General features: G+C 51.9%; 1 protein-coding gene across 1 annotated transcript in view; it reads right to left on the bottom strand.

Annotated features, from left to right (window-relative positions):
- Positions 1 to 4926: 4926 nt before the first annotated feature.
- Positions 4927 to 11902, bottom strand: part of rybpb (RING1 and YY1 binding protein b) — a 13303-nt gene continuing 6327 nt past the window's right edge. The window contains 5 exon segments of the mRNA XM_069164650.1: positions 4927 to 4968; positions 4970 to 5035; positions 5037 to 5178; positions 5568 to 5666; positions 5755 to 6495. Of these exon segments, the coding sequence (XP_069020751.1) occupies positions 4927 to 4968; positions 4970 to 5035; positions 5037 to 5178; positions 5568 to 5666; positions 5755 to 6495 (1090 nt within the window).

Raw genomic sequence — 11902 nt, forward strand, 5'->3', positions numbered from 1 at the left:
TATCTACAACGGTTTATTTCCTGTTCCTGACTCATGTGGAAAATGTCCATTCTCTCTCCTGAAGACAAAAAGCTCGCTGTTATAAAAAAAAAAAAAAAAAAAAAAAAAATCAATTCCAACAAACAGCAGGAAGAGAACAGAAGTGTACTTGTGTTTTCTGTTCCCTAACATTAGTCCTGGGGTGCATGTATTCTGCGAAGCAAGTGTTACAACTCCCCCGAGTGTTCGTCCGCGTGAACGTCGGCCAGAGTGAATCGGTTCTGAAGGCCGGCGGCGGCGATCGGAGCGAAGTCCGGCAGAGTCTGGCGGCAGAACCACCGAGACAACTCCTGTCCACGGATGAGGACGCGGGTGTCCTCGCGGACGTAGAGGCGTGCAACGCACTTCCGCGGGCCGCCGGGCCGACTTGGCGTTTTGTTAAAGAGGGGGGGGGGGGGGATTTATTTATAATGCATTTGGTTGGGTCAGCGCGGTTGTAGTTTAAGCATGAAAGTGACGAGACTTTTAAAACTGCGTCTTTCTCTCGCCGCTGGAAACGACGCACCAAAACACGGCGCTTGTTGTAATCGATTCGCCTCGATCTGTTTTTTAAAAAATTTTTTTTTGCCATTTTCTGCGCGGTTAGTAAATAAGACGCGTTCAACGACTCGTCTAAAACTCTTCCTCCTCGAGGACTTCCGGTCCGGCGAGCTCAAAACGTTTTGACGTCAACGCGGCTATTTAAACTTCCTGTCCTCCCTTCGGCCCCTTCCGGGGGGGAGGGGGGGGGGGGGGGGGGACGAGCGCCGCCGCGGGCCGCCGACAGAATTTAAAGCTCGGAGGGGAGACGCGGCTCGGCCCGACCTCCCGCTTCCACACCTGGACGGCAGCTCCCCGCGGCGGGGCCTCCCGGTTTCCCTCCTCGTGAAAGCGGCGGTTTCTCGACCACTTCCTCGGCATGTGGATCTGGTCACGGTATGGCGGGGGGGTGGGGGGGTGGGGGGGTCGACTCGAGCGGAAGTGGGGGGGGGGGGATTCTCCACGCCCCCTCCCGAGCGGCCTCGGAGCAGGTAGGTTAAGTATCAGGGCTCAAGGACACGTAGGGATATATTACTGTACAGCCAGAGGCGGATTGAATACCAAAATATCCTGCCGGGGCTTAAGAGTTGCAGCTTTGATCATATTTTTTAAATTTTTTTATTTTTTTTTTATACTAAAGTCAATTTACAGTTGTGAAGTGTTTAAAAAGTTTAGAAAAGTAAAAGCTCATTTAAAGGAGCAGTGTGTAGGATTTCCTGGCATCTTGTAAATAGCCCTCTCGTCTCCCTCCTCCTCCTCCTCCTCCTCCCTCCCCCCTCCCTCCCTCCCTCCCTCCCCCTCCCCCTCCTCCCAAGTGCTGTTGAAGAATCAACTTTTTGTTGTTGTTGTTTTTAATCAGGGCCCCGTGTCCGCCGGAGCGTTTGAAAACGGAAGCTTTCGCCGGAGTCGACGCCGCCGCCGCCGACGAAAAGGAAACAAGAGCAGCCGGGGAGAATACGTAAGCAACTTTAACCATTTTATTTGTGAAAAACTACAAGCAAAATTCATAAATAGACATTTTCTATTTGAAGCGGAGGGAAAAAAAAAAAATGGAATCGGGGTTTGTAGCCCGTTAAAGCGCAAAATTCGTGCACATGCCAGAAAACATGTAGTAGTTTTAACATTGTAAGCGAGACGGGACGGGGGGGGGGGGGGGGGGGAAGCCGTGATCTGATGAAAATGCTGCGTAACATTTCCACACCGGGAAACAAGAGCGTGACCATTTCACAAGGGGAAACAATGACACATCAGCAACAAGTTTCAACAAAACAAACAAAAAAAAGAAAGAAAAAAAAAAAGACAAATTAAAAACTGGATTAAACAAAGAATGTATTATTGTACTGTCCCCTACAACTTTTTTTTTTAATTTTTTTTAAAAAAATTTTTTAAAACCGAGCAATAACTTTTAAAAGCGTCGTACAAGACATCGTTATAGGAAGAAATGAGTTCGTATAATACACTTAATTGGAAGTTCACGCTTAAGGTTACACAGTCAGTAAACAAGCATTCTATATTTGGGTCTCCTGACAAACAAAGCTTCAAAAAACAAACAAACAAAAAAAAAATGTAACCATCTTTACACAGTAAATTAAGGTTACTTGGTCGCACACAAGAACAGAACTGCTTGCGCGGGGAAACGGGAAACAAAAGACTTTCAGCTTCCCGATGCCATTTATTCATAGCGTTTTGCTTTCTGCCCCCTTTTTAAAAATTCGGACATACAAAGCAACAATTCACATAGTCAGCAAACGGCCATTTTTGTCAATAATTTAACAATGAATCCTTCCGGCTGGAGTACTCGGTCAAGTGAACGTGGTTGCAGATAAGGCAGGTGAAAAAAAATAATAATTAAAAAAAAAGAAAAAAAAAGAGGCTTTTTAGGCCCATTTTTAATAGATTGCATTACAAAGCAGGGTTTTATTCTCAGTACAAATTGGACAAAACATTTCCCCCTCTGTCCCAACAGTTCCCCCACATACCACAACCCCCCCCTTATATTTTTTTTTTTAAAAGTTCTATTCACATTGCTTTTCCTCACTTTGAACACCGATTCCATATTTGTATGCAATAAGCACAATAATTACATAATAACCATATCTTAAAAGCAAGAAAAGAAACGCATATTCGCATATTGAAACATTGCTTCACAACACGCCTGTGATTATCATCCCTCCGTGTGAAACCGCAAAGCAGATCAAATCCTGACCTTTTTTTTTTTTTTTAATAGGGGGAGTGGGGGAGGGGTCAGGTCAAACCTCACCTAACCTGATTTTAGTCGCCATGGCAGCGGCTCAATTTGGTGAGCCGGGGCCTCCGTCAGGAGAGCTACCTGTACTGGCGGTAGTCCGGCAGAATGAAAAGGGTGGGGGGGTGGGGGTGGGGGGTGGGGCACAAGAGTCCTCTCCACCCACACCCAGACTGCTTCTCACTGCACTGCCAGGCGACATCCACCACTGTGTGTGTGTGTGTGTGTGTGTGTGTGTGTGTGTGTGTGTGTGGAGCTGGTAGCCTTCTTTGACTCCGCCCACAGTACGACGGTCTCCATCCCAATTTAGCCGCGAACGGAGACGAGTGGACAATAAGAACACCATTTACATGGATTATATTAGTCTTTATTTAAACTGTTATTCATCTCACACATTAGATAATTGCATTTCAAATTGTTATTCATCTGTCTATGTATCATGTCATTATGAAATTCCTTTGGTCCTTCAATAAATAAAACTAAGATATCATATACACATTTATTCTTTATACAATTTCATACAGTTCAAAGGAAATTATGTTGGTCTAGTATCAGCTAAGGTGAAAGTGAATTAAAACCCTTAAATAAGCCTTGCTGTTATAAAATTGAAAGAACAATTGTATTCTATTGACTACTGCAATATTCTTTTTGCCTTCAATGACAGGAGTCTTAAATTAACACATAGAAAAACAAGTCAACTGAATTGTCAATCTTTGTAAGTTGTTTCACGTCGTTGCACTTGTTTTCTGGGTTGAGAGGATGAAGATTCAAAGCCGTCTTCAGGACCGCAACAAAAGAAAAAAATGAAATCGATTCACAACAGCTCGACACACAAGTTCTATTTTACAGTTCGATATGGTTTTACCAAGCGGAACTGAGTGGAACCATCCTTCAGTCGCAACAGAGAGGAAAAAAAAATTAAAAAAATAAAAAATAAAAACTCCGGCACGAGAGCCGAGACGACAGCTCCGCCTTCTGCCAGAAAACTCAATATTTAGGTACGGAATGCAGAAAATATCAACAGCTTTTAGTGTTTTTACACAACAGCCTACACTGTACAGTAAAGGACATAAGATACTGTATAAGAGATCTGCTATAGCATACTAAATTATAGACAATCTAGTTGAAAAAGTCATGTGTCTGAACTTCAGGTGACCTTCTTCTGATGCACATTGACCTGTACAGAAAGCGGACCTGATGGAGGTCCTGACAGTGTTCAGAGTGAGACAGTGTTGTTGAGAAAAGTGAATGAGAATTTGATTCATCAGCACTTTGTCACATTGAGTGAATGGGCAATCCCAGATCTGCAAAACCGCTTCACAGTGTATCTAGCACCAGTGTGTGTGTGTGTGTGTGTGTGTGTGTGTGTGTGTGTGTGTGTGTGTGTGTGTGTGTTGTCCTATCATTGTCCAACGGCAATAAAAAAACACTGAAGGAACAATCGATTGGCAGAGCTACACAGCAAAGCTTCAACATAAAAAAGGAGAATATCAAAGTATACAGGTGCAACAGGTAATAAATAAGGGTAATAATAGTTTAAAGTTATTAAAATGGTGGTGGTTATTGTGCCCAGCGGAGAATTCTTCTTTACAAAATCAAAAAAAAAAAAAAAAAAAAAAAAGAAATGTCAACTTGGCCTCACATCCACATACAAATATAAAACAATACATACAAGTGTCTGGATATGACCGCAGGGGGGAGGGGGTCGGGGTTTTTGGATGGGCGAGGGGGGGGGGGGGGGGCGGGGGGCCGTTATTCCGCGGAGCCCAGCCGTCCTCGCCTGTGCACCGCGGGTCGGACCGCGAGGGAGGTTCCACCGAGCTGGGCGCGCGTTTCCCCAGACAGGCACGTCGCACTGTTCCTCTCGGCCGGCCCCCAGCTCCTCTCGGCATCCGGGGGGGGAGATCGTGGGATGGAGGCGGGGCGGCGATGGGAAAGGTGAAAGCGCGCCCCCCCCCCCCCTTCCCCTTCCCCTCACCCCTACGGGATCCGTAGTGTTCAGAAACATCGGGAGGGGCGGGGGGGGGAAGAGGGAGGGAGATGGGGGCGGGGGTGAAGGGATGAGGATGCGGGGGGGGGGGGGGGGGGGGGGGGGTGGAGAGGAAAGGGGGCGGCGGGGGCCCTCAGAACGATTCGTCGTGCCCCGCGGAGAGGTCCCCTTTCGGGGGTGGAGGCGCGCGACGAGCCCTTGTCCATGCTCTCGGAGCCGGAGCTCTGGTGTTGCTGTTCGGAGGCCCGCGCTGGATGTGATGGTGGACGAGGACGTGGAGGAGGAGCGGGTCTTCTCCTTAAAGTCTGTTATGATCACCGTCACGTTCCCTACGGTGATCGCCAGCTGCTGGGCGGTACTCCGGTCGATGTTCTTCAGTTTGGGCCTGCGACGCGCCAAAACACGCGCGAGAAAAAAAAAAAACAAACAAACAAACAAACGTTAATAGCCAGAATTGACGAGCACAATGTGTGTGTGTGTGTGTGTGTGTGTGTGTGTTTCAGCAACGGGGGGGGGGGGGGGGAAGGCTTCCAGCACTGTGGGGGCGGTTACACTAAATTGCTCGATTCATTGGGTGACACATGAACAGTCAGAACAAGTGCATCAAAAGTGAGAGTGGGTGTTTAGTGTAAAAGATCACTTGTGAATCATTTGAGGTTTCCCACTAACCTTGTGCTCACATGAGTTTCTCTAACAAACAAGAGCTGCTTAGTCAGAGAAGGGAAAGCATGTGTTCTACCAGAGACGCACGGAGACGGAGACGGAGCTACACACCTGGAAATGTGAGAGTTCTTGTTGGTCTTGGTTGCTGATTTCCCGGACTGTATGCTGTGTTTGTCGCTAGGTGGACTCTGATGGTTGTCTGATTTGGGTCTGAAGGAAAAGCACCCAAAAACAGCGGTGAGGATTAATACGAGCGCAGCGGAGGTGAAGCCGTTGACATGCGGCCTGGTGTACTGACCTGGTCTTTTTGCTGTTGGGCTTCTTCGTGACAGCTGGGCTGATGTCCTTCTCTCTGTCGGGTTTGTCTTTGATTGGTTGCTCCTTGTCGCTCTTGTCTATCTCGGGGGTGTCTCCCTCTGGCCTCATCTTCTCGGGCCTCACCTTCTCTGGCCTCACCTTCTCGGGCCTCACCCTCTCGGGACGCTCCCTCTCGGGACGCTCCCTCTCGGGGCGCTCCCTCTCGGGGCGCTCCCTCTCGGGGCGCTCTCTCTCCGGGCGTTCTCTCTCGGGACGCTCCTTTTCCGGACGCTCCCTCTCCGGACGCTCCCTGTCGGGACGCTCCTTTTCCGGACGCTCCCTGTCGGGACGCTCCCTGTCGGGACGCTCCTTTTCCGGACGCTCCCTGTCAGGACGCTCCTTTTCCGGACGCTCCCTCTCCGGGCGCTCCGCCTCGGGGCGCTCCGCCTCCGGACGGTCCGCCTCCAGACGGTGCGGCTCCGGACGCTCCCCCTCCGGACGCTCCCCCTCCGGACGCTGCGGCTCCGGACGCTGCGGCTCCGGACGCTCCCCCTCCGGACGCTCCAGCTCCGGACGCTCCCCCTCCGGCCGTCCGTCTCCGTTGGCGCGCTCTCCTTCGCCTTCTGGCCGCTCCTTGTCCGTGCGCTCGCTCCTCTCTCTCCGCTCCTTCTTGGGCGGGGGAGGCATGGGGTACTGCTGAGCCACCTGCTGGGCGACCAGCTGGGAGTTGATCCTGGGTTTCCTGCGGAGGAGATCCGAGGCACAAACATGGATTAGTCTGGCGGTGGAGCGGTGAGCCGACTCTGGCCACGCACCAACACGGTCACACCGCAGCTGACAAAAGAGAGGTGACGGACCCAGAAGCTGCCTGGTTTGGGGGGGGGGGGGGGGGGGAGAGAGAGAGAGAGAGAGAGATGGGGGGTGGGGGGGGGGGCTGCAGGAGGTGGGTTTGTGCAGCCGGCGGAGCGGCTCCGTTTTGAGGCCCGACCTCATGAACTCACGGCTGCGGTGAAATGAAGGCGCAGGATCGCACGGCGGGACGCTTTGCAGCGCGTCACTTCGGTCCTCTGATCTCATTGCTACGGGGGGGGGGGGGCTGGCCCCGTTCATCACGCACCGAGATTCGGTAGGACGTCGACGGTGCCGCTCCTCTCGCTGAGCTCACCGGGAACCGCAGAGCCCCCCCCCTTTTTCTTTTTGACTCATTTCTAAAACGCAAATAATCACAAACCATAACCGTGACCGCAGCGCGGTTAAAGATCGGCCTCGAAGGAGCGGAGGGACGCTTCATGCTGCGGCGCATTAACAGTTGTTGTTGTTGTTTTTTTACATACTAAAATTGATCAATCGACACCGATAGAACACCAAAACTACTTTAACAAAATTGTATAAATTAAGCATAACCACAATTTAAACTTAAGATTTCTCCCTTTTTTTTTTATTGTTGTTTTCACGTAGATGGGGGGGGGGGGGGGGGGGGGGGGTCTAAAGCAGGGGTGTCAAACATACGGCCAGCCCGCCGGATGACTTTGCTAAGTGTGAAAATTACGGAAAGACATAAATTGCATTTCTATGAGAATATAGAGGTTTATGAGTACAAACGTTTTGTTATTTTTTTTTTTAATCGATCCAGTAATTGCTTCAAAAACAGCGTAAATGCGACGTCTGCTCCGGAGGAAGAAGCGCTCGGTGCCACAGGCAGCAGCGCTCGCTGCTCGCTTTGTGACGCGTTTGACGTCAAACGCGTCACAAAGCGAGGGAATCTGCAGAGGAGAGCCGGGGCAGATAAACAGCGGGCTGATGTCTGAGTTTTTGGTCTTTATGTTTCTAGTTTACTGTAGAAAGACCTTAAAATAGGGTTTATCATCCAAAAACCTTCACCAATGATTTAAACAAAGAGAAATATTGTCGTTATGTATGCGTTATTATGCTATGATTTTACTGGTCTGGCCCACTTGAGATCAAAGTGGGCCGTATGTGGCCCCTTAACTAAAATGAGTTTGACACCCCTGGTCTAAAGGTTTGGGATACCTCTCAACCCTGACAACCCGTCTCTATTTATCCACTGTGAGACGGTGACAGGAGAGGGAGTGGAGCTGCCACGGGAGCCGGGAACAACCAAAACGTGCATTGTTTTTTGTTGTTTCCCCCCCCCGCCCTCCCCTCCCGGGGCAGCGCGGTGTGTGTGTGTGTGTGTGTGTGTGTGTGTGTGTGTGTGTGTGTGCGTGTGCGCGTGTGTGAAAGCGTCGCGGAGCGGCACATCTGAGAGCTGCCGCCGGCAACATCTGGGGACGGCAGCTGTTTTTTTTTTTTGTTTTTGTCTATTTTGGCCCTTCGACGCCGCCGACCTGCAAACGATGAAGCTCAGAGCAGCGTCTTCCTCCGCTGGCTGTGCAGGAGAACGGGGGGACTCGAGTTGTGAGGCAAAATGCTCGGCCGGGAGTCCGAGCACCTGAGCCAACACACACACACGCACACACACACACACACACAACACACACACACACACAACACACACACACACACACAACACACACGCACACGCACGCACGCGCAGCATAATGGACACCAGCTGGCAACATCTGGGTGGGTGGGGTGGGGGGGGGGGGGGGGTGGTGGGGGGGGGGGGGGGGGGGACTGCGGCCTTCCAGAGAGGCTCGGCAAGAGACCGAACTGCAGCCAGCGACACGGATCATCCCGAGCCAGCACCGGGCAAGCATCGCGAGGAGTAAACCACAAGTACGCTCAGACACACAAACGTGCACTTGTTAGCGTGCAAACCAACGGCCTGGCACGGCACGGCACGGCACGGCACGGCGGCCTTTCATCGGGAACACATCAAGTTATACCAGCTAGCTAGCCCGACCCCTCCGGAGACAGTTTTTAAAAAAAAAATAAAAAATGTTTTTAATGATAGCCGAGCGGAGCAGGAGAGGTCCCTCGACACTCGATTGCTTCGGGAAGATCTGTGATGAGAAGCGGGGAGTCTTGAAAGTTGTTCAAAACTCTTGCCGGTCAAAGAAACATAATCTCCGGCGTGTCGTCGACTTGATTCCAGCGGCTCGCTGCAGAAAGCGGTTTCTAGACAGCCACTTAAGTCGTTAGGCTCCGTTTTTGGTTGTTTTGTTTTTTTTTTCAATTTGGCGACCTCGCATTTCCAGTCCGGTGACTCTCGTCTCTGCACTTAAATCCTCACATCTTTTCACTTCCGACTCTCCGCTCCTTTGGTCTCTCCGCGCCTCGGTCGGCCGAACACTTTATCCGCGGGAGCGTTTCGTTTCCGTCCGCGCCGTGTTTTTTTTTTCCCACTTCGATTCTGTCACACTTTCCTCAACTGCTCCGACTCAAGTGTGCCCCCCCCCCCCCGTGGCCTCTTGCAGCCCCTCCTTGAGGAAGAGGTGGGGTCCCGCAGCTGATCAGAAGGAAATCAATCGGGGTATAATAGAGCGTCGTGTGGTAACGCTCGCGCTACACTCCAATCAATACACCAGCTGTGGCCACAATGCTGATGAGCCCCGAGCTGTTGATCTGGCATCCATTAGCGGCTGTGGTTCTCTGGAGCCTGTCTCCCCCCCCCCCCCCACCTGCTGCCCTTGTGTGAGGAGCCCTTCGGGGGTGTTCAGCGGGTAAAAAAAAAAAAAAAAATTAAGAGTCGGGAATGAAATTTTCTTCCAATCCCGTCTGTATAATTGCCAACCCTATCTTATTCCTATCAAATAGATCCCAATTCCATTTCAATTTAGCGTAATTACTTCCCATGCTAAGTACTGGAGGTCCTCCTAATAGTACCTTGGGTGAGTCGAGCTATATTCAGCAAAGCTTTTAAATAAGCGAGTGATGAATCTGATGCTTAATCGTGAAGCGACGGAACCCGGTTCGCAGGATTGGACGTGCGGCCTGTAGGCGCGCAACGCCGATTTGGTACAGCGGACGCACACCGTACGCGGCTGATTTTAGAAATGCACACTGAGCCAATCACGTGTGTCAGAGCCCCGGCTTGGGTTGCGCAACAAAATAGGCGGCAATCAAAGCCGCGGCGACGACTTGTTCTCACCCACGTACGGTCCGCCCTCGTGAAGACGCCTCGCGAGCAAACACATTGTGAACGCCGACACAGCAGGACCAGAAATCATTTGGTTTGGCACCGGGGGGGGGGGGGGGGGGCTGCGAGTCAAGCGGGTGGTGAACGAGTGAGGGATCGAGGGACTGATATGAGCTCGGCGCCTCCTCCGGCCCGTTGCCGAGTCGACGGCCCCGGTCGGAGCCCGAGGTTTGTGTCGGCGGCAGGAGCAGCCAGCTACCCGGCCGTGGGTAGCTCGGCGGTGATTCGGTGCCAGCTGTAAGTCGGCCACGAGTTGCTGCTGGCACGAAAGAGCAACCGCTCTCTTTGCCCCATTATTTATTTACCGACCACACATCGTGGACTTTGCGGCGTGGCTCATCAGCACGGCTGGGGATGCGGCGTGACGCTGTGCTGTGTTGCCACTCTGTCCTATTAAATTCCACGGCCTCCAACACCCGGGGAACGTGTTATCGTGCTCCTTATTTGAATAATTTGTCCACGTTGCCGTTTCATAGAATGTGCTAATTAAACTACCACGTTGATGAAAGTGACTCTGCACCTTCACCGTACCGGTTTCCAAACAGGAACCATGTATGGAGCACAAGAGGAGCAGGACCAGATACCGGGAGCAGGACCAGAAAGTGAACCCCCGGGGTCCAATCGGAGAAATCGCTCAAAATCTCCCACTGCTACCAATAAATTCCTCGGGAACGTGTGTGTGTGTGTGTGTGTGTGTGTGTGTGTGAGAGAGTTAGTGTCAAGTGTGTAAAGCCTGCTGTTGAATCATTCCCCACTGCGAGAGCTTACAGCATATTACCTCCCCTTCGCACAACAATAGGCCGTGATTGACAGCTCCTTCCCTGCTTGCCCTGAAATTCCACTGTCTGAGGGAGGGAAGAGAGAGGAACCTCCCACCACGGGATGCCCTGAAATAACTATCATCATGTTTAAAAGCTCCTAATTCAGTCAGACTGACACCCATAGTTAGACTGCTCCACTTAGCCTGAACCGTCACACGCACGCGCGCACACACACACACACACACACACACACACACACACACACACACACACACACACACCTACCTCTGCTCAGCTGGTGCTCCGGCTGGTCGGCAGCAGCCAGTACTTGCCAAGCCGAGAGCAAAAGCTGAAGCTGCTGTCTCCGGGAGAACTCCTTCCACAGAAGGCAGAAACAATGAGCTCGGGCACTTTGTGGGGAGACGGAGGACTGAGAAGCGCGAACGAGCGATGGGGAGAGTGATAGAGAGACGGAGGAAAGCCCTCATTAACAAAGCTCCTTTATTTGAAGTGCCGTGTGGAGGACAGGCAATTATTTCCTGCCAGGCTGAGTGAATGCTGTAGTGGACAGCCGAGCGAAGGGGAGGGAGGGAGGGAGAGGGAGGGAGAAGCTCTTCCACCGAGGACAGCCCAGAGCTCCGGCTGTTTCACGTCGCCCACTCGCTCTCTCAGACTTTGGAAATAGCCACATCGACGCGGCGGGAAGACGTGCGCTCCTCCACGCTCCACAAAAGTTGTTCCGAAACGCGAATCCTCTATTCGTGTGCGATCACGAGGGGCCTGGGTCGCCCCCTACCCCACCCCACTTAACCCCACGTGTAGGACTGAGCGGCCATCGCAGCCTCCTCCTCCTCCGTCCTGGTGAGCCGAGCGCACTCATCTTTCGGTGCGGGTCTTAACGTGAAACAGGATCCGATCAAGTAAACACGGAAGATTTATGATATCAAAAACCTAAAAATAGACAGCGGGGGGGGGGGGGGGGGGGGGGACTCCGGCAAAAGGACGCGCAACAGAGACCCCGGAGGTCCGAACGCTGTAGAACCGCGGGCTCCTTCAGCTGAGCAGCAGATCTGAAACGGAAGCTGGAAACGCGTCGATGGTAAAGTGCGGCAAAAGCCGGTGAGCGTGCGTGCAGCGGGTTTCGGTGGAGGGAGGCTGGAAGAGGTTCTCCTTCAGGGGGTGGGGTGGGGGGGGACTCTGTCGGGATAGGACGCACGCCGGGACGATTTGCTCAATACAGTTAAAAACCCGCGCGTCGCGCTACGCTCTGGTGTTCTCGACTTGAA

Source organism: Embiotoca jacksoni, unplaced genomic scaffold, assembly GCF_022577435.1.
Source record: "Embiotoca jacksoni isolate LCO1_2020_lvr unplaced genomic scaffold, fEmbJac1.0.p SCAF_1, whole genome shotgun sequence".
In the NCBI taxonomy this organism is placed as follows: Eukaryota; Metazoa; Chordata; class Actinopteri; family Embiotocidae; genus Embiotoca; species Embiotoca jacksoni.